This window comes from Lentinus tigrinus (genome assembly GCF_003813185.1).
Source record: "Lentinus tigrinus ALCF2SS1-7 unplaced genomic scaffold L226scaffold_1, whole genome shotgun sequence".
NCBI classification, from domain to species: domain Eukaryota; kingdom Fungi; phylum Basidiomycota; class Agaricomycetes; order Polyporales; family Polyporaceae; genus Lentinus; species Lentinus tigrinus.
In genome coordinates, this window is record NW_027137910.1 from 916564 (window position 1) to 935946 (window position 19383).

A 19383-nucleotide genomic window follows, 5' to 3' on the forward strand; every position below is an offset into this window, starting at 1 on the left:
CGCATCACTCGAATGTCTACGGACATCCACGGGATCCAGCGCGGAGACATGAGCTTTTTAGCCATTGGACGCACCTTAGGCAATAGGCGCTGCGCGAGTTGGGCGATTGGACTGTCAACTGTCTCCCTCAGGGCTAGCCTGTGCACATACCAAATATGGCGCGGCTGTGGACGCGCAGTTACGGAACGGAAGCCCCACTTCGAACTTTAGCTTCAATCATGCAAGCGTGTCCGGAAAGAGAATGACGTCAAGCGGTAGCGATTATAACATAGGGGAGCGAACGAAGCCAACAGAACACCGTTCTGGACGGCGGAGGCTGGGTAGGAGCACCGGTACGGTCAGACAATTGATGCGCTACTTTACTTCAGATGGTAAATCAACGAACCTCGCGCAATCCGCTACTGGTGGAAAGGTTTGGCGAGTGATTTGCAAGCTGCGGACAAGATGTACATCACACTTGTGACAATTGCGCCGGATGAGAATACGCACCGCTCTGCACAAGAGCTTGGCTTGTTCGCTAATACGTTCATGAAGGATCTGGACATACGCCTCATCGCGCTCGCAATCCAGGAGGTTCTTCAGGTAATTGACCATGCAGAACGTCCATGGCGAAGAGGTATAATATTGTACTAAGATGGCCGTTAGCGATGCCCATCATATATATGGAAGAAAGACATACAGCCGGCTCCTTGCGCATTCTCAAGCAGGGCAATTAGAGCCCTGCAAATTGAAGGCGCGATGAGCAGAGCCAGCGGCTCATCCGGACCTTCATGGTCGCTTGTCAGGATGAGCAGCAACACGTCTCGGAGATACTCCCAGGCTTCCGCACACAGCAGTTCATCACAATGACGGCGATGCGCCATCGCTGCAACGTAGTGCGCGAATGACGCTGTTATCTGTCAACGACTCTGTATGCGCGGCGAGGCACAGGGCAACTCACAGGCAAGGGGTAGCTCGCCTGGATCGGCTTCCTGGGCCAGCCTCCACACGTATTCCTCATCCCAGCAGCGGTCTATCGCTGCAAATATTGGGTCGGCCCGGCGTTGCTCAAGTATAGTTATGATGCCGACGAAAGCGTCACCCAGTACTCTCCATGCCAGGGAATCGATTTCCACATTTCCCAAGGATACTGCTAGGGCCGAAAGGAAACGTTGGGAAGACTGAGGGATAGAATGAGGCGACGTTCCGCTTGTCCACATTAGGGTCAGCAGTTGAAGCAATTGTTTGGCGTCTCGGATCTCTGCGAAAGTCATGGTTCCATGGGTTTCTCCTTCCGAGCACAGAATACTGCGACACATCAGGGCATGCTCGCAGGCACATATAGACTACACGTACCGGCTGATATGGTTCAGTCCTAGCAATGCTGAATCAGCAATCGTGGGATCAGAGAGGCAATCCCGACTCACTACGGTCAACATTCATCATAAACTCGGATTTGGCATCTGAGACGACGGTTATTACTCCTTTTAAACCGGTCCTCGACATCGACATTATCTCGATGAGCGAGTCCCTGACTGTGAGGCGTGAGTGAGTATCTGTAACGACGAGTGAAGCACATCAGCACGTACTCCTAAGTTCCAATGTCCCCTCCGGTAGCAAGACAAACAGGTTGCAAATGATGCCGAGCAATGCAGTCGAGGATGCATTGTCAACCTCAACGAGTAGCATGAGGTACTTCGTGCTCCAGCATATTTTCAGTAATATGTTGAGGGCCGAGCTGTCCAGCTGGCTTGGGGACACATCCTTCACCGCGCAGAGGGTACAGAACAACAGACGCTGGAAAGACTCGTTGGGTCAGTGAGACATGTTACGAGGTGCGTCTACATACAATCATCATGGACAATGCCGCACGTGGATCAGCTTCCAGTGTCACAACATGATCTTGGTCCCAGTACTCTATAGCGGGCGCTAGGTATGCCTCGTCTGAGTGATTGTCCAGCTTGTGCAGCCACGTCGCAGTCTAGGTATGGTATGATAAGTCAACCAGATCGTGTATGCGCTTCCGTCCGAGTACTCACAAGGTGCTCCGTGACTTCAGAATTGTAGAGACGAGCGTCTTTCCAAGTTCTCCATGCCCATGGCAGGGTTACGCCCCACCTGACCAATACGATGATCGCTAGATCCGCATCCTCCGGGGGTGTGATGATAGACAGCGGAGAAAGCGAGAGTTCGGGTCTAAGGACGGCCTGTATCATTTCCAGCAGCACAGTCTGAGTTTGAGGTCGACCGGGAGATTCGATGCCAAGGTGACCATCACTTTCCGCGATCTGTTCAATGCACTTGAGTGAAGTGCGCGTGCTTAGAGAAGCGGATACTTACCGCATACAAGGACACGAACATGGCAAGGGCGATCCGTTCCTGCTCCCCCGCGTCAGAGAGGGTGCTCGGTGCACCCTGATTTTTCTTGGCCACAGTGCGTTTCAACCTGACCTGCAGTGCGTGAAGCAATGTATGGCGTTCCGCACTAAAGTTGCGGATGTTAGAAGTATTCAGTTGGGGCCTAATACAACTCACCGGTCAACTGCGATTTCCTCATCTGATAACTGGGGTACCAAGACATTGATACCGAAGACAAGACACAGGCCAAGACGATAGGCGGCGGGAGAAACGTAGTCGGAAGTGATGACGTGCATCATGTCCACCCACTTCTCTGTCATCCCAAGTAAGTCATGTGCGTAAATAGTGTACAAAGGCACTTACCGGGCAGCTGCACTGCTGCGCGTAGTGTGTCGTCTTCTCTCTGGGTGCGAAGAGATTGTGGGCACATGTGGTCGGAGGAAGAGATGTGGAAGCATGCGCCAGCGACGACAACAATCGCTTGGCCAAGCTTCGCTAGTACGATATCCGCCCAGCATATGATGACGGACGTGCTGGTCTCAATCGTCCTAGAGGCCGCGATGGAACGGAAGAGGGCTCGAAACTTGAATAGTAACGATAGGAAGTCAGCATCGACTGGAAGACGTATGGTCTAATTAGCGATCGTCAATGTATCCATGACACGTTCTTACGGAGTACGAGGAGCGTGTGCCTATTTTCTTGCCAGAAGATGTCATTGTTAGACGGGTCGATGAGTCTGTCGAGGTACAGGAAAATGGTGCTGGAGATTTCTCGGATCGTCTCATGCAGACTGTCGTCCTACATAGACGTTATGTGGACTGTATGCGCTAGAGAAACGGCACTTACTTCTGAAACAGCGCATAGATCCATGGATTTCAACATCGCCAACGCGTTAGTGATCTCGACTATCCCAGTGTGGTCGTGTAACGGCACTCGGCCCATGCGGCTAACATCTGCCTCCTGGAAGTCGGCGACATCCCCACCCAACGACTCGGGTTCGGATTCCGTCTGGCTGGAGTATTGAGACATCAGTGCAAGCACAAGAAGGGATGAAGCAACGAGGAATGTCAGACAGTAAAGACGAGAGACCGACTGCATTTAAGTAGCTGCACTTCCACGGAACCGATTAAGGGCTCCTTCCGAAAACGGCCCAGCGTACGTCTCCAGTCACAAGCCCGGTACATTCTTCAGGAGACTCGTAATGTCGGATTTACATTCCAGCTCCTCGAACGAAGTAGAGAAAACAGATTCAAACGCTTCGTTGGCCTCCGCAGCCTATGGATCGAGCTCAGCAAATACAGAGCATTACGGGACGACGGGATGTTGCTCACCTCTCCTTCAAAATATTCATACTCGTCCCATTGCTCATCCTCCTCTTGGTGCATGAGTGTCAGCATGTCACGCCGGATCTGTGTCATGCCACCCTGGAACTGCAATCCCTGGCTCTCAGCTGTCTTGCGCACGGCAACTTGCACCTCTTTGGCCTCTCCTGCAGGCTTCTTCTCCTTCTTGGGAGCGGGAATGGGAGCAGGTTCGTCAGGATCAGGGGGAGGTCCATCGTCTTCATCGGAATCATCTCCGCGCGTCCGCCGCGTTTTCCGTAGGTGCATGTCCATGTAAGTCAGTGTCGGACGGAACTGGTGCGTTTCGCTTATTGGCATGAGGTGTAGCCGGCCTAAGTAAACCATCTCTTAGTGATACCTCCATATCTCACCTACTGCGGCACTCACCCTCTCTGAGGATACCAAGAACATACACCCCGATTTGTGGTACCTGCTCGCTGCGCAGCCGGACCTCCGACAGCCTCGGTTCCTCGCCCTCCCTCTGCTTAACTTTCGGCTCCTCCTGATTCTTCTCTTTGTCGTCTTCTACTCTGGCTGAGCCAAGGTCCCTTGACCTCTCGCCATTCCAAACCTCCGGACGCGTGTCGACGGGGACGTGAACTTCCAGCCGTTTCACCTTGGGCTTCAACCGTGCACGGATACGCTTGCCACTTGCAGCAGCAGAAGGGGGAACTTCCAGCGGTCGCGTGAGAAGAGGATATTGGTGCAAGTGGATGTTGGGTTCGAGAGCATTTGTATAATGAACAGGAATGACGCGAACGAGTCTGTCTTCGGCCTCCATGGTTGGACTCAAGACGCACTGCAAAAGAGTCGAACGGCGCCACAGTAACCCACTGGCCTTGCTACGCTTGAGCGCTTACCGGGCCGGGTGTCCTTTCTGCCAAGCCATTGCCAGCCTTGGACTCCAACTTGGACTACTACATATACTCCCGAACGTGCAATCTTGCGACTCTCGTGTCCAGTATGCGTTCTGTAACTTGAGGTACTAGTAAGCTCTACCGCTTGACCAGCTCGTACGCGAGACGAGTCGGAACGGGTGTCAATGTTTCCTGCCGCAGTGTGCACCCTCGAGACACACTCGTTCGAACTTGAGAATGCAGCCTGGTGAGTCTTGAAAGCTTCATGGCATGTAGCACCTATTGACCGAGTGCAGTAGCCATTTGCTTCCTCCATACTGTGGGTGAGCTGCCCCAATGCTGCTTGACTTCTGTCGGGCCCGGCCTACTCATCCGAGACGTCGAGGTCCGAGGGTACTGATCGACAGAACTGTACGGTAAGCGAACAACGCTCACAACGTATCCAATGCTCGCCAAAGAGGAAGCACAAGTGGCTGACCCGAACCGAGTACGGCGCAACCCAATCCGGCCGGTCAGCCTCGCTGAAGCTATAAGAGGTCTCGTTCTCGCATATATATACCCCCCCCCCCCCTTCCTTTTCCCCATACCGCCATCTTTTCTACTTGTCTTCTCCGACCTGCCCTTCTCCGGCGACCTCGACGACCCCGGCCTCAAGCACGACTAGGATCCCAGACCAGGACTGAAGGCGGAAGTCAAGCTCGGACCCTGCGCGAACCCCAAGGTCTCGTCAGGAGCTCAAGCAACCCTCGGCTCAGGCTTGTCAACCCTCAAAGCCTCAGGTGTGCACCTCATCCCCCTTTCCAAACCTCCCTTGCGTGCTATGCGGTCAGTCGTACTCAGTGCGCGTTGCGAGGCTCGGTGGCGGATATTGGCCACCACGCCGGTGCTTCGCTCGTGACATTGGGCTCGCTGCTCGCCAGGCAAGGGAACCGGACACGACGCCGGTCTGTAGTGTCGTGCCGGGGCTATCCCCGCCTCGAAGTCGTCGCCCGTTATGCTGAAACACCGTTGCGGAGTTCCGCTTCGCCGGCGGATGTGGTTGATGCTATGTCAGGGCGGGATTGGCGGTGTGTACCCGGGGTAGGGTCGTCTGTGCGCGCGAGCATGGTCGTACCTGGTGCAGGCCTCTACGTGGCCCTCGGGACTAGTAATTGCCTTTGGAGAGGAAGCTAACGTGCACCAAAAGTCTTGATTGGGTAGTTACTAGTAGTAGTGGTATGTCTCTCGAGTCTCGACCGCCATTCGAGTCTAATATACAGTAGTACTCAGGCTATCAGCCTGTATTTCAGTCGTTGATATGTTATGTGGTCAATGTCTTTTATTCGTACAACTTGTGCCGCTCTCTGAGTTTGAGTATAAGCACGATCGGGGGCGGGGGGCGACAACTAGAGTACTGTGCGAGGTTTGTGTAGAGCTTTGTAGGAGCCAGGCTCCTAACCACCCTGCCTTGCGTCTTCGTTCAAGTAAATCCTTGCAGTGGTGGGGGGGGGGGCGAAGAAGTACCCACGTGTATTCAAAGACCGATTGTCCTCCGATTGATGGCACCAACAGACATTACCGCTCCGACTCAACGTTTAAACTCCTGAACCTTGTTTGTTGAAGAAGACGCAAGGCAGGCTGGCAAACTATGCTATGGGAAAGATTTGTCAGCATTGAGCGCCTCCCCTTGCTGCCCTTTGCAGCAGTGTGCTACTTCGAAGTCCCAGCACCTGATCAGACTGTCGCGTCTCTCGCATGCTGCCTCGCAATCCCTGCACGCTCTCTGACGATGAAATACGCATCCTGACGCTCGAGGTCTTCAGCAAACAAATGTGTCTATGGCAGATCTGCGTGTGCCGCGCCCAACTAGAGGGCCGCAAACCTCAACGAAGCCGGGAAGACGCGCGCTCTCGTACCTCATGACACTCGTGTTGACATCGGACTCTATCATGATCCCACTCAATGTACGTGGCGACAAATCTGTACGTGAGGTGGAAGGCTGCGGTTTTCCTGCGGTCTGTAGTTAGAATTTGAGGGCAAAGCGACTCAAACACGCCAATAGAATGTTCATCGAGAGCCGCGAGCACGCAGTTGACATCTTCGCGCATGGACGCGTTTCCGTACACGAGAACGCGACGCGGTCAGTCGCGTTCCGGCGAGGCGCTGAGTGCTGACCAAGCTTTCCCACTGCATAGTTTGCCAGTCTGCCTTGCGTCTTCTTCAACAAACAAGGTTTAGGACTTTCAAAAATCGAGTCGGCGTTTCATATTGACACTGCGGCCATCAATCGGACATTGGCGGTATCTCAAGTACATGTGGCTGAAGGTACTATCCCCACTTCTCCTCGTTCGTTCATATGCTCTGCTAGGATTAATTGAACGAAGACGCAAGGCGGACTGGTTTGGAGTCTGTGTAGGAGCCTGACTCGTTTGTTCAATGTTCACGTGGGCGCGTAGACGCCCATGATGAACGCGTGCGCGTAAACCAATTTTTTGCACACCTCCTGGCACCAGCTACTACCAGTACTTCCCCCCCTCACGACCTTCTCCGCCCGGGATAGCATGGCTGCGGTTGTTGATTCGTCTCCTTTGTCTTCATCTGTTGTTATCCTGCGAAAGCGCAAACACCGCGACTCTTTGGTCATCCATCTTTCCTCACCATCGCCAAGCTGCGAGAACGATCCTGCATGTACCGAGTCCGAATATGACGCAGGTCAAGCCTCCCATAACCCTATAGGTGAAGCCAGTCGCAGCGACATCCATGTCAAGAAGAGGTACGCGTGTACCTACGAGGGATGCTCCAAAGCATATGCGAAGCCGTCCAGGCTTGCGGAGCATGAGCGATCTCATACGGGAGACGTACGTCAGGTTGCACCTTGTCAGCTTTCGTACTGTTCACCACAACATGCCCTGTACAGCGTCCATACGTATGTACAATATGCAATAAAACATATCTGCGGGAGAACCATCTGCAAGCCCATGCGCGTACCCATCTCCCAAACTCTGCCAAACCATATCTCTGTGAACAGCTGGGATGCGGAAAGCGATTTTGGACCTCACAACACCTTCGTGTACACACGGAGTTGCATCGAGGAGAGAAGCTTTTCAAGGTTCGTTCGCGTTGCATCGTCGTCCGCTCCAGTGCATTAAGCAGGTCATAGTGTTCCGAATCCAACTGTGACGCAGCATTCGCAAAACATCATCAACTTCGAGAACACATTTGCACCGTACACTCGCCCCCCGGAACCAAGCCTTACCGATGCGTCCACCTGGGTTGCACCAAATCCTTCACCACAAACCAAAAGCTCACTGCACATGCTAAGACCCATGATGGTGAGTGCACACATGCTCCCAAAACCAGCTCTTGCCATTCATGCTCCCTCATAGACAAGCGTTATACCTGTGTCCATGAGTCGTGTGTACCCCCAGAAGGCGTAGAGGCTACATACTATCCTACCTGGTCTGCTTTGCAGCATCACACGCGTACCGCGCACCCCCCGACGTGTCCTTATTCTTCGTGCAATGGGAAGACGTTCACTCAGCAGAAGGGTCTCCGTGCACACTTGAAGATCCATGCACAGCGTGACCAAGAGGCTGACATGGATGATGCCATCCTTGGCTCTGGCTCCGAAAACGAGGACGAACGGCCCCGGAAACGCCGTCGTGGAGGAGAGGTTGGACGAGATTGGGTCTGCGAAGTCGACAGATGTGGGAAGGACTTCAAATCGGTAACCTTCTCCGCGCTATATTTGTTTCCCGAGCACTCCTGACGCAGGCACGGCAACAGAAGAAAGCCCTGAATACCCATCACAACATTGCACACCTCGGTCGGCGGGACTTCATCTGCCCGCACGAACATTGCAAGCGTGCCTTCGGCTATAAACACCTTCTCCAGCGCCATCTCGCCAAGCTGCACGCACCTGTCGAACTTGTGCCCGACGATCATGACTCTGGCAATGAGGGCGATACCGCGGACACAGACCACGACGTGGACGACGGCGTCGACATCGACTTCCTCACTGGCAAAGCATATGCGATCCAGGCGAGAGAAGCCGTCAAACAGGCCGTCAAACTGCAGTGTCCTTTCCCTCACCTTCCGCCCTTCCTGTCCGGAGAGGAGGGCTCGATGCCTTCCAGCAGCAAGCGGGGTCCCAGTTGCCACTACGTGTTCAGCCGCGCGTACGACTTGCGCCGTCATCTACAGGCTGAGCATGGCATTACTGTTGAACGAGAGAACGTCGATCTATGGGTACGGGACGAGAAGGAATCAAGGTCTGCCGGGCGAACGTAGTCACTTGATGCCGGATGTGTCCACCACCTACATGATATCCATGGGCGAGAGGCATATGTCCCCATATCCGACGTCCAGTTGCTTATATTCATACTGAATAGCTGAGGAGACCTGCTAAGCTACCACAAGACATGCTAAATAATAGTAGTAAGTGTAGTGCGGATGGATATATATATAGTATGCGATAGCTGATGGTACTTATGGCGAGGCGTGATGTCTTTGCGGACCAGGAATGTTGCAACGTTGACGTCCCAAACCACGATCAGCCTCGAGCGGTCGCTACAAAATACAGCAGGTATATGGGACAAAGTCCATCGTCCACGATGGGCAGAATAATGACAGATCGTGACCAGGATCGTGACCGTGCTCGTGCTGGATGACCGAGTCGCTGGCGCTATGACACCGTCGGCGTCGGGGACAACTTCAGTATCCTGAACGTCGTGTGGGACTTCTCGCAGATATACATCTCGTCGTCCTTCCGTCCCAGGAAAATCACCTCCTCGCCGTGCTCACCGTCACCGTCGCCGGACAGCATGAACTCAGAACGCCCTGGCGACTTGGACGCGCCGGTGCTCTGCTTCTTACGGGGAGCAGCTCCTCCAGGTCGTATAGCTGGCAGCGGCAGAGGGCCCATGGGACCTTGAGGCGCCTTCGACGGATCGAGAGGGTGGCCGATCTTCCAGACAAAGGGCCCTCGGCGGTTCGTACTTGACAGCGCAGGATGGAAGTGAGGAAGAATCGTACGAGAGTGATCTGCAGGTTTCAAGAGCGCATCGCCGAAGTCCACGGCTTCCAAACCGCCCTGACGCATAGCGACGAGGATGGCGCGGTCCTTGACGTCGAACGCCTCGAGACGCTTGACATCTCCAAGACAACTCGATGGGCGCGACTCGTCCAGAACGTCGTCAGCGCTCCACATGAAGCGCCCCTTGAGAACGGACCTTCCACGAGAATCGACGATGGTCGTGCTGTGTCCGCCACGAGAGCTGTAGAATAAAGCGGGAGGGCCGAAGTGTCTGGGCTGGGCGAGTAGAGACTGTGGGGGAAGGAGTGGCTTAGAGGAGTCGGGGATAGGCATAGGCGCGAGAGCAGCGGTTGGGGGCGATGAACGGAACGGATGTGTCGGATCCACGCATTGGAGGCGCAAGTCCTTCAAGAGGACGTAATCGGGATCCTCTTCCCTTCTGACCGGGAGATCCGGAGGCAACAGACCATCGCGATACCAGGCTTGCATTAAAGCAGCTTTCCAAGGACCTAGTAAGCGGGTAAGTGGGAGAACGATTACGAAGATCAGGGGGCCACTTGCCATGAACGATACCCTTGGGATCGCGGTAGAACCACCTCGAGGGAGGGGCCGGTGTGGGAACAGGCAGACCAGGAGGAGAGAATTGAATCTGCGACAGATCCACAATAGGAGTACCTTCCACCTCTGGTTCGTACTGATTCCTGTATTCCAGGAACGAGCGATACGTCGGGGGAATGATGTACTCGTCCGCGACCGTAGCAAGCGGGAAGTTCGGAGAGAATGAGAGCTGCTGGAAGGTCGTATACGGGCTCATCTGCGCCGCAGCGAGGGTGACCAGCTCGTCCGTAGAGTTGGCGATAGCAGTGCCGGTATCCGACAACTGAGTCGTCGATTCCGAGGGTGGCGAGGCCATCCCAGACGACATCGCCGGTTGCGGCTCGTCCATGGCAGGCGGTGTGGCAGCGACCCCGATAGTCACGTTCACCGAAACTTCCTCCTCGGCATTAGTAGCACCAGTGTCCGTGTCGCCATCGGGCGACTGCCCGGACTGATTCTCCCTGGCGCGTCTACGAGCCGCCCTCCGCTCCGCACGTCCAATCCTTACCTCCCGGACTCGAACAGTTGCGGGCTCCAATCCAAACACGTTCTGCGAAAAGACCAGAAAGACTTCCACGAGGTCGTCGCCTTGCAACTGGAGCTCCAAGGAACGCGGCGAATCTGGGAGGATGAACGTGCGAGACAACCCGAGCGCCGTTCGATACGTCCCAGCGAACAGCTCGACCTTCTCTCCGTTCTCCCCACACAGGATTGCAAGGAAGCTGTGAACAGTTGCGTCAGCATCGGTAGATTGAGTAGGCATCATGCAGATGGAAGCTCACCTCTTCTTTGCTGTTTCCACGGCCTTCACTGCTACTGCACCCTTCGTTCCTGGAAGCTTCACGTACTCCAACTTAGGCGCCGGCGCGTGCGGCGGCGGAGGCATGTTTGTCACCCTTTCTGTTCCTGCGCCGGCCGTCCGAGGGAGCGGTGGAACATCGTCCGAGCGCCGCAGAGCGTTATGAATGAGACGCGGGAGGAAACGCGAGTGCGTAGAAGACGCGGAAGGCGGCTGAGGCAGAGGTGGCGGAGGGACGTCCATGGAAGCTTGAGTGGCAGGAGCTGTGCTCGGCCCAGGAGACGTCGACGGCCGCCGCTGCGTCCTTGCCGGTGTGACAGTCGCATTGGATGCAGAAGCCGAGACTCGACCGGAGTGCGACCGCGTGAGGACAGTAGACCGCCGTTCGCGCATCTCAGGGGGGTTTGAGGCCGCAGGTGGCGGAGCCTGGGTGATCTCAGAAAGCGACGCAATGGACTGCCCGGGCGAGTTGAACACGCCGCCTAGAACAGACCATCTCCGCCGTCGCCTGGACTGATCACCTGTACTGGCCCTCGTGAACGTGGAATGAGACTCGGAAGTCCGCGGGCTTGCAGGAACGTCGTCAGCAGGGTTCTGTGGGTTGATAATAATGGGCTCCTGATCGCGCCGGGTGCCGACTGGTGGAAGTTCAGGCAGCCTGCTCTCGAACAAGGCTTCGGCGAGAGAGATACGTTCACGGGTGGGTGTCGTGGGCGAAGAAGGGTTAGGCTCCCCGTCTTCTTCCTCTTCACCATCCGCATCGCCGTCCATCTCCGGAGACATCGCGCCGTCCTCGTCCCTCGCAGTACCATTCATACCAAGCGCCTGACGAAGGGTCAGGAGGGTAGGAGTAGGAGATGGCGGTGGAACCGGTACCGCGTTCGTTGTGTTTGACCTGGAAAGGGACAAATCCAAATTTGCAGGTCGGCTTCGACGATTTGGTCTTGCGCTAAGAGACGGTGCTGTTTGCGACCGCCCCATCTCGATACGGTTGGTGCCAGAAGTCGAAGCCGCTGCGGAAGCGGCAGCTATAGCGCTCGTCCGTTCATCCAGCATTTGACTACCGCTGGGAGCCGCGACAACGTTGATAGCCTCGTCGTCGCTAGATGCCCAGTCACCCTTCGTATCCTCCTGCGGCTGAGTCTCACCGCTGACGTTGGTCGTGGCGTGGCGTCGGGAGATGGTCCCTGCGAGGACCTCACTGACAGACGTAGCTCTTGACCTTGCGCGCGGACGGGTAGGGGTAACCTGTTCCCGCTCACGCTCACGTTCTTGAGGTGGAGAGTTCGAATAAGCCGGCGGAGGACCCGACGGTTCGGGAGGTGCCGTGCGCACCGATGGCGTTCTGGGTTTGGGAGTACGGACAAGTGGAGGACGAGGCTGGCCCACCGATACAGACCCTCTCCGAGGCTGCGCAGGTTTCTTGTCGTTTGCAACTGTATGCACAATCGCGGGCTGCTTGTCGATCGAGCCCCTCTTCTCCAGCTCCTCATGATGGACGAGAGCTATGGCGGTAAGTGGCCGTTGCTTCGTCTCCTCTCGACGAGCACGTTCTCGCTCCCGCCGAATCTCGACGTCCATCCGCCACTCGACCATCCTCCGTATCTCCTCGAGAGCATATACCCTCACGCCATCTCTACGCCCAGCGATAGCAACGAGTACGCCGCGGTGTTCCATCACCACAACGCTCTTGAATGGTGCTCTCCGGACGAGGGCATATGGCTGTAGCGCGGGAGGGGATATCAATGGGAGAACATCCAACCCTTGCTGATGGCACAGCAACAGGTAATGTGGCGCAAGGAACGCCCCGCTTGTGGGCGGATTACTGAAATGCGCCGGGGACAGATGACCAGTGAGCGAAGAGAGAGTAAGGCCGAGATCATCTAGTGACGGCGGCGGTAGAGGAGGAGGCGGGGTAGATGGCCGGGGTGGAATGGGCGACGATGCACGGGACGACTGATTGACAGACGAGGTAGATGGCGGGTTGGGCTCAGGGGGAGGATTTGGCGGATGGTCGCGACGATGAATGAGATTGGACAGGAAACCGGAGAAGCGATTGGATGTACGGGTCTGTTCAAGTCAGGATCCTGTCCTGTGGAGGGCCGGAATGGAAGGTTACTCACATCGAGCGTATTCCGATTGCGTCTCCTGCGCTCGTGGCCAGATTGCGATGGAGGAGCCAGGCTGGTACTCGTGGGGGCCGTCGCGGCAGAATGGTGAGAATGCACGCTGCGGGGGGTCGCAGGGAGTGTGGGGCTAGTGGGCTCCGTGACCTGCACGACGGGCATGCTATGTATGCTCGTGGCATCCACGTCGGATGCACGTTCTTGCGCATTGGTTGGGTCGATATGGGTGGGGGAAGGCGTGTCTATCTCGTGGGTGGACGTTTTGTCCGAAGTCACCTTGGGTCCTTGGACGGTGAGATCCTCGGCATTCTCATCAACCTCCTCGATGGCATCCCGCTCATAGTCTGTCTCAATGGTATCATGCGCATCGCTCCACTGGTCTTCCTGGGTAGGGGGAGGAGAGCCGGAAGCAGCGGGGTTGAGCTCGAGAGTGTCAGTGGAGAGGCCGGCGGGGTAGATGGTCATGTTCCAGGTTGGCCTAGCCAGTCGTCAGCAGGACGAGAGGAGAGCAAACGCAGCAGCAGAGGCGCAGAGACCGCCAGGATGGGGGCTGCCGGAATGCAAGGCGTGGTGAAGAGGAGGGAAGGGGGTCGGAGGTGGAAGAGAAGAAAGACTCTCGAGGACGCCGTGACGAGGAGCGCGCGCTGCTCGCAAATCGGCCGCATCTGCGTCTCAGACGCGTCGCCCCGGTCTCACGCATCACGCGAACAGTGTCCTGTCATCCTCCACTGAGCCACGCCCGTCAGCCCCGTTCTATTTCAACTTGAAAGCTCCCAGACACCCGTTGCATGCGGTGGCGGTTGCAGTGCCCGTACAAACAGCACAAACACGCTGATCCATTCATGTTCGCAAGGGTTCGTTTCCGAGGCCGTCTCACACACTCAACCCGAGAGATCGCGCCCGCCATGCCGTAGTACTTGTACACTGCCATCGCAAATTCCATCTTGTTCGTTACCTTGTACTTTGCGTAAAAACAAGGTTCATTCTAGAGACTGCCAACTGTCGACGGGGCGTGTGGAAGGAACACGAAACAGATCGTTTGACAGCTTCTCCGGGATCCTAACATAATCGCGGAGATCGCCCATATGTGCGCAGGCCATATGTTCTCTGTCACAAGCCTGTCCATTGAACCGTCAGTGCTTCAGTACTCAGTCATCGTCATCATCGTCGTCGAGATCCTCCACGGCCTTCTTCACCAGCTCGCTCCCAAACGGGTCACCCTCTTCCATAGCAATCCGCGCCGCTTCCGCCTTCCGTAACCGCTTTTCTTCGGCTTTCCTCTCCTGCTCCTGCTGCTTCTTGATGTATACATTCGTCCCTGGAATCTTCTCCGGGTTCTTGCACAATCTCAACCTTCGGTCGACCTCCCGCACAGCTTCCACGTCCGGTGGTGAACCATCCCGGATGATGATTTCCTTGATCGGCCCAAGGAGGTCCAGTACGGGAGGGTGAGCTGATGATGGGAACTTCGCACGCGCCCACGCTGACGCGAGCGTTGGTGATGCAAGGGAGAAGCAGGCCAGCGCGATTTGGGACGGAGTGTAGATAAACTCCGCATCCGTGAGCCGAGCTGCCCGGACATGACCATGAGCCGCTTCGTAGGCTTTGCTTAGGTCTTCGATCGAGATACCCGGCAAGGTCTACCGGTTCCGAGCATTCTGGTCAGCGATGCTCGAAGTAAACAGTATACGGAGTTAGACTGTACTTGGACGTCCAGCCAAATACCCCATAGAGCTTTATGGGGATGCCACACGGCAAAGTCGAAGCCAAGACTTTGCGCGACCAGGAACTCCAGATCTAAAACGTCCGAGGGAGACGTCTTCGGTATGTGTGATGCGTACGACTCCAGAGCTATGGGATGGTTGGTGGTCTTCGTGGCAAGAAACAATGCTGTCAGCCTGTCCAATTTGTCAAGTTAGAATGGCATTTGCTGCAAGCCAATGGACTATCGCCGCTTAAATGCGACTTCCTGCAGTGCGTTCATCGATTTCAACGGAAGGACGATGTCTAATTAACAGCGCAGACTGGCATTGGAGTTGCAGGGAGGAACTGTTGGCATGACAGGCCAGCTCACTAGAGAGGCAACTCATCTCTCAACTGCGGTGATATGCCAGTTCCATCCATTGCGGTCATCGCGCTGACCACTGAACAGGAATGCCTGGCTATTCGTGAGAAACCACCTTCGTATAAGAGGCTTCACATCCTCACGATAATCGAGCACAGGGGACCATGTATAGGTACTCACATGACATTCTTCGGATGCCAGTCCATCACTGTGTTCTTGAGATAGAACCTCTTCAAATATGTGACCGCAGTAGCCTCCACCTCCTCAGGGAAGCGGAAGTGTCCGCAGAGTTGGGAAATCTTGCCAACGTAGAGCTTCACGAGTAGGTGTTCCTCCTCTGCGGTGAGGAACGAGACATTGGATGAGGATCCTGGCTGGATGGCGAAATCGTGAGCATATGCGTAGTGGCAGCAGGGACCTCACTTGCAGAATCGGCCTCGAACGCATCCCGGATGGCGGAGACTGCGTCTACGTTGAGGGTGGACCGCATATGCGCAAGCTGCTCGGGCGAGAACCGCCAGTAACGATACTGCGTGCTGGCTTCATAGAGAGGCTGTCTTTGAGATGATGATGAGGCTACAGGTTGCGAATCTGGGGTAAGGGAAGCAGTCATGGTGGCTTTCGTCAAGAGCGAGTGGCCTCGCGGTGGCAGATTGTGTGCCTGGTGGCGATCTGAGATTCAGATCCTGCAGGGGGGGGGGAACGCCGGACCGGGTACGGACCGGGCATAACGACGGCGAGTGAGCAGGCAGGGACAGCGCTACGTGTCCAACGAGGTTGCTATAGGTTGCGATCCATCAAGTCGTCGACGGGCAGCCCGTGGCAAGCAACAACATATCACCAGCGGATGCGCTGCGCGCCATAGACCCGCACACTGCGTCGGTCTCAGCTCGCTCGAGCTTCTCTCCCCCTTCCTTCTAAGCCGCTGGAAGTCCATCGCCCACACATGTGAAGTGATGCGAATGGTGCTGGTCCACCTGCACGGCGCCCTTCCTCCAGGGCTTTCTCGTCTTCTATCCTCTCTCCTACCTCGATTTCTGCTGTCGTTCTTTATCTGTCTCATCGCATCCGCACACATCCCCCTCGTCGCCGCCCAAACCTCTGTCAGCAATGGACTCTCAGTGCTGGATTCCCCGGCCCCGAATGCGTACGGCACTCTTCCATTCATGAGAAGCCGGTGAACAACGGATATGCTGACAAAGTTCATCAACGTTCAGCGTATTGGCTGCTGGAAGCAATGCGTCTGTAGCCATTGACGTACGTGCTTCGCTTTTTTTCCAAGCCTCGCCTCCACCTATGTCATCCTGCAGGTCTCTCTGGGTACCTCGGGCACATTTGTGTACAACTCGCTCGAAGTATACCTGGTATCTTCCGCCACCACGAGCAATGTCACCGTATCAGCCGGGCCGCAACTGCTCACCCAGGAGCCAGGGAGCACTGTCAAGCACATTGATTGGCTAGTCCCCACCTGCTTGCAGACAGGAAGCTACAACGTTCGTTCTGATTCCTGCGCAATTGTTCAATGACTGATGACTCCTCAGTTAACGCTATATGAGTCGTCCACGCTCAATGGGATGTCCTATTTCTCGATCATGCCTATACCCGTGCAGCTTCGGAACAACGGTGTCGTAAATACCACTTGCACTTCGCCGGTGAATACCCTTCAGGTGCAGCCTCAACCATCCAGTCCGCCACCGGCCAACCTCATTGCCGAGCACGGAAACCCTTCCAGCAGCACCGCCGCGGCCTCCTCCTTCTCTGCGTCTGTCACGAGCACGGTTAACGAGACGGCTACTGGATCCGCCACGGCCACTCTCTTGCCGAATAGCACCCTCACCTCAGCAACGACCCAGGCCACCGGCGGAGGTATCATCACGGTCACTGCGAGCGGCGGCGAGATCACCATCCCCCTCTCCGATCTCCCCGGCACCATTGTTGTCGAGCCATCCGGCGGCGCGCCACCCGACACTTCTTCTACCGTGTCTTCAGGCTTCATCACGATTTTCAAGACCGTCGCTCCCACCGCCACCTCGACACTCACGGAGATAATCTCACAACCCGTCACCGTCACCCTCGAGGAAACGTTCGTCAGCACGTTCACGGCGCCGGGCCAGACCGTCGAGTTCACGCTCACGTACGCTCCTATCTCTTTATGCGCACATACTTTGGAGCTGACTGGAATTACTTTGCAATACACAGCCAGACGCTCTTGTCCACGGTGGAGCTCGTCGCGACGCAGACGGTTTCGAGCCCTGGAGATGCCGGTCTGCTTCCGGTGAACGCAGCCGCGGTTGCATCGCCGCTCTCTGCTATCGCATTGCTTTGGACGTTGTCAGTATCTGCTTTCTGCTACGTTCTTCGAGCGTCGTTTGCACTGTAGTGTCGGGTTACTGTAGAATACCACTTCGAGGGCACTTGGAGAGGAAATGAATGATTTGCACTACCTTGGGATAATGACACTAAAGTATTCATATTTATTGAGATCGTGTATACAGCGTTAGCTCGCACATGGAGCATGTACCATTACTTGAGTATGTCATGGCATGGTGGGATATGCACTCCGTAGGGTCGGTCATGCACAAGCAAAGCGTGGATATCAGTACAACAGCAGTACTGTACATCAGAAAGTGATAATCCGGTGAAGAGGCTCCCCTACCAATCGCATGCTACTGCACGAGCTGCGCCTCAAGCAATTTGAGATGGTCCATCCCACACGCGCCCTTCTGGAAGTCCCGGACCAACCGATACTTCCTCACCGCCGTGCATCCCTGGATATCACAAGTCGGCGGTATTGTTGGTGTTGGTCGTGGAGGAGCAGGCCCAGCCGCAGCGCCGCCGTCGATTTCCATCGCATTCTCGTTCTTCGGCGCGAGTACGCTGGTGGGGACGGAGAAAGACATGGTCATGACGCGTTCTGCAGTATTCCCCTCCGCGCCTTCTTTGGGTTGCGACCGCGCGCTGGACACCCATCGATACATGGTGGGTGGAGGCGCGAATGCTTCGGCAGCCTCTTCGTCTTCGCCCTCGACAGCAGCCTCTCCTGGCCCTGGTTTGTCTTCAGCCGTGGAGAGAGCATTTCGCTTCCCCCGAGCACGAGATTGCTTCTTGAGCAGACGATTGATAGTCTCCGCCTAGGTGTACAGGATCAGCATCCCGCATAAGCATACAAAATGCATATAAACTAACCTTCTCGTCCTCGAGCTTTTTCTCCGTGAGATTGCGCCGTTTTCTGGCAGTTTCCTCTCGCTTCAGTGCAATCTCTATCTCCGTCAGAGGCTTCTTCTTGCGCGGATTCGGCGGCTCGGCTGTGAGACAACATGAGTTGCTTGAGGCAAATGGAATGAACAGTTAATACATACACAGGGACACATGCGACGAGTCCACTACGTTTGCAAGGACGGCCTGACGTGCAGTCAGCGCGCGACTACTTGCACCGCCAGTAACTGAGCCAGAGCGTGTCGAATCTCCGCCCTCATCGTCCTCGTCCTCGTCGTCATCTTCAGACTCAATATCGCTCCCTAGACAAGACGTCAATCTTTGTCCGTTTATGCGATATGTTAAGACTCACCACGAGCGGCCGCAGCGGCTTGCCGGCGAGCGCGAGGGGGAGTGGCATGTGCACTGGAACTGGGCAGCTTCAGCTTGATCTTGAGTCGGGGGTGCGAAGGCCCTGCAGCAGGAGCTGGAGAGGACAGTCCGTCTACATCTGAGCCATCCTGCATACCAGCAGAAGGCGTTTATGTGTGCGCTGGACATCCACGGCAGAGGAAGCAGAACATACGTCAATCAGCTCATCCTCAACGTCCTCCTCCACAACATCCTTGTCTTCCACTACGCCTTCGTCGTCATGCACCCCGTCACCTACGATATCAATGTCGTCACCGTCGTCCCCATCAGGGTCCTCGTCCACGTCCATATCTAGCTCGTCATCCTCGACTGGTTCGGACTGCGCCTCTGGTTCAGGATTAGAACTCCTCAAGCCGCGAGCACGCGAGAGAACTCACCACTGGCCGCATCCTCGGACTCCTCCTCGTATACTCTTCTTCTCGGAGGCATATAGCAGTACTCGAGCAACCAAACAAGCCGACGGCGAGAGCGAGATTCACAGGAAGTTGCGGTGGCTGAACGACCCCAACTCCTTGCCGCTGCCAAGCGCGCAGCTCGATCACGCTGAACGCCGGAGGGAGATCTCGATCTCGTGGCCAGGATCACGGCGCGCACTGGCAGAAGCGCGTTTCCTTGTGC

The 19383-nt window shown here is 55.8% G+C and overlaps 7 protein-coding genes across 7 annotated transcripts; 2 read left to right on the forward strand and 5 right to left on the reverse strand.

Moving 5' to 3' along the window:
* Positions 1–149: 149 nt before the first annotated feature.
* On the reverse strand, positions 150–3351 carry L226DRAFT_10061 (uncharacterized protein). Its single transcript, XM_067672055.1, has 15 exons — positions 3184–3351; positions 3009–3135; positions 2701–2952; positions 2515–2650; positions 2320–2464; positions 2019–2267; positions 1829–1960; positions 1569–1776; positions 1407–1514; positions 1336–1354; positions 941–1287; positions 680–889; positions 490–629; positions 386–433; positions 150–316 (listed from the first exon to the last, which is right to left on the reverse strand). Exons 1-15 carry the CDS (start codon positions 3277–3279, stop codon positions 248–250), a joined length of 2286 nt encoding a protein of 761 aa, XP_067542439.1. The 5' UTR covers positions 3280–3351; the 3' UTR covers positions 150–247.
* Positions 3352–3408: 57 nt separating this feature from the next.
* Positions 3409–4481, reverse strand: L226DRAFT_475286 (uncharacterized protein). The gene is made up of 3 exons (XM_067676660.1): positions 4068–4481; positions 3669–4012; positions 3409–3612 (listed from the first exon to the last, which is right to left on the reverse strand). Exons 1-3 carry the CDS (start codon positions 4459–4461, stop codon positions 3505–3507), a joined length of 846 nt encoding a protein of 281 aa, XP_067542440.1. The 5' UTR covers positions 4462–4481; the 3' UTR covers positions 3409–3504.
* Positions 4482–7025: 2544 nt separating this feature from the next.
* Positions 7026–8974, forward strand: L226DRAFT_10110 (uncharacterized protein). The gene is made up of 5 exons (XM_067672059.1): positions 7026–7374; positions 7434–7625; positions 7677–7848; positions 7903–8243; positions 8303–8974. The coding sequence occupies exons 1-5, from the start codon at positions 7078–7080 to the stop codon at positions 8804–8806; spliced, it is 1506 nt and encodes a 501-aa protein (XP_067542441.1). The 5' UTR covers positions 7026–7077; the 3' UTR covers positions 8807–8974.
* Positions 8975–9200: 226 nt separating this feature from the next.
* Positions 9201–13538, reverse strand: L226DRAFT_541489 (uncharacterized protein; the record flags this gene model as incomplete). The annotated part of the gene is made up of 4 exons (XM_067682060.1): positions 9201–10060; positions 10113–10870; positions 10931–13017; positions 13071–13538. 4 exons carry the CDS (start codon positions 13536–13538, stop codon positions 9201–9203), a joined length of 4173 nt encoding a protein of 1390 aa, XP_067542442.1.
* A 376-nt stretch (positions 13539–13914) lies between these two features.
* L226DRAFT_555928 (cyclin-like protein) lies at positions 13915–15775 on the reverse strand. The gene is made up of 4 exons (XM_067683091.1): positions 15566–15775; positions 15319–15512; positions 14779–14971; positions 13915–14713 (listed from the first exon to the last, which is right to left on the reverse strand). Exons 1-4 carry the CDS (start codon positions 15749–15751, stop codon positions 14222–14224), a joined length of 1065 nt encoding a protein of 354 aa, XP_067542443.1. The 5' UTR covers positions 15752–15775; the 3' UTR covers positions 13915–14221.
* Positions 15776–15909: 134 nt separating this feature from the next.
* L226DRAFT_528103 (uncharacterized protein) lies at positions 15910–17691 on the forward strand. Its single transcript, XM_067679266.1, has 5 exons — positions 15910–16285; positions 16356–16395; positions 16449–16631; positions 16680–17272; positions 17338–17691. Exons 1-5 carry the CDS (start codon positions 16101–16103, stop codon positions 17516–17518), a joined length of 1182 nt encoding a protein of 393 aa, XP_067542444.1. The 5' UTR covers positions 15910–16100; the 3' UTR covers positions 17519–17691.
* Positions 17692–17706: 15 nt separating this feature from the next.
* L226DRAFT_528106 (uncharacterized protein) lies at positions 17707–19285 on the reverse strand. The gene is made up of 6 exons (XM_067679267.1): positions 19143–19285; positions 18920–19092; positions 18707–18854; positions 18498–18656; positions 18325–18443; positions 17707–18269 (listed from the first exon to the last, which is right to left on the reverse strand). The coding sequence occupies exons 1-6, from the start codon at positions 19192–19194 to the stop codon at positions 17805–17807; spliced, it is 1116 nt and encodes a 371-aa protein (XP_067542445.1). The 5' UTR covers positions 19195–19285; the 3' UTR covers positions 17707–17804.
* Between the last annotated feature and the right edge of the window lie 98 nt (positions 19286–19383).

What these genes read in the sequence shown, in the direction of transcription:
- L226DRAFT_10110 (XM_067672059.1), top strand. Translation starts at nt 7,078, where the DNA reads ATGGCTGCGGTTGTTGATTCGTCTCCTTTGTCTTCATCTGTTGTTATC. An exon ending in GAGGAGAGAAGCTTTTCAAG is followed by an intron (nt 7,626 to 7,676) that starts GTTCGTTCGCGT and finishes AGCAGGTCATAG; the next exon opens with TGTTCCGAATCCAACTGTGA. An exon ending in GTGGGAAGGACTTCAAATCG is followed by an intron (nt 8,244 to 8,302) that starts GTAACCTTCTCC and finishes GCACGGCAACAG; the next exon opens with AAGAAAGCCCTGAATACCCA.
- L226DRAFT_528103 (XM_067679266.1), top strand. Translation starts at nt 16,101, where the DNA reads ATGGTGCTGGTCCACCTGCACGGCGCCCTTCCTCCAGGGCTTTCTCGT. An exon ending in GATTCCCCGGCCCCGAATGC is followed by an intron (nt 16,286 to 16,355) that starts GTACGGCACTCT and finishes ATCAACGTTCAG; the next exon opens with CGTATTGGCTGCTGGAAGCA. An exon ending in TGCAGACAGGAAGCTACAAC is followed by an intron (nt 16,632 to 16,679) that starts GTTCGTTCTGAT and finishes ATGACTCCTCAG; the next exon opens with TTAACGCTATATGAGTCGTC.
- L226DRAFT_475286 (XM_067676660.1), bottom strand. Translation starts at nt 4,461, where the DNA reads ATGGAGGCCGAAGACAGACTCGTTCGCGTCATTCCTGTTCATTATACA. An exon ending in TCTTGGTATCCTCAGAGAGG is followed by an intron (nt 4,013 to 4,067) that starts GTGAGTGCCGCA and finishes TGGTTTACTTAG; the next exon opens with GCCGGCTACACCTCATGCCA. An exon ending in ATGAATATTTTGAAGGAGAG is followed by an intron (nt 3,613 to 3,668) that starts GTGAGCAACATC and finishes CTCGATCCATAG; the next exon opens with GCTGCGGAGGCCAACGAAGC.
- L226DRAFT_10061 (XM_067672055.1), bottom strand. Translation starts at nt 3,279, where the DNA reads ATGGGCCGAGTGCCGTTACACGACCACACTGGGATAGTCGAGATCACT. An exon ending in ATCTATGCGCTGTTTCAGAA is followed by an intron (nt 3,136 to 3,183) that starts GTAAGTGCCGTT and finishes ACGTCTATGTAG; the next exon opens with GACGACAGTCTGCATGAGAC. An exon ending in CTGAAGTCACGGAGCACCTT is followed by an intron (nt 1,961 to 2,018) that starts GTGAGTACTCGG and finishes TACCATACCTAG; the next exon opens with ACTGCGACGTGGCTGCACAA.
- L226DRAFT_555928 (XM_067683091.1), bottom strand. Translation starts at nt 15,751, where the DNA reads ATGACTGCTTCCCTTACCCCAGATTCGCAACCTGTAGCCTCATCATCA. An exon ending in TGGCATCCGAAGAATGTCAT is followed by an intron (nt 14,972 to 15,318) that starts GTGAGTACCTAT and finishes CAAATTGGACAG; the next exon opens with GCTGACAGCATTGTTTCTTG. An exon ending in GTATTTGGCTGGACGTCCAA is followed by an intron (nt 14,714 to 14,778) that starts GTACAGTCTAAC and finishes CGGAACCGGTAG; the next exon opens with ACCTTGCCGGGTATCTCGAT.
- L226DRAFT_528106 (XM_067679267.1), bottom strand. Translation starts at nt 19,194, where the DNA reads ATGCCTCCGAGAAGAAGAGTATACGAGGAGGAGTCCGAGGATGCGGCC. An exon ending in AGCCGCTGCGGCCGCTCGTG is followed by an intron (nt 18,657 to 18,706) that starts GTGAGTCTTAAC and finishes CGTCTTGTCTAG; the next exon opens with GGAGCGATATTGAGTCTGAA. An exon ending in CTCGTCGCATGTGTCCCTGT is followed by an intron (nt 18,444 to 18,497) that starts GTATGTATTAAC and finishes GTTGTCTCACAG; the next exon opens with CCGAGCCGCCGAATCCGCGC.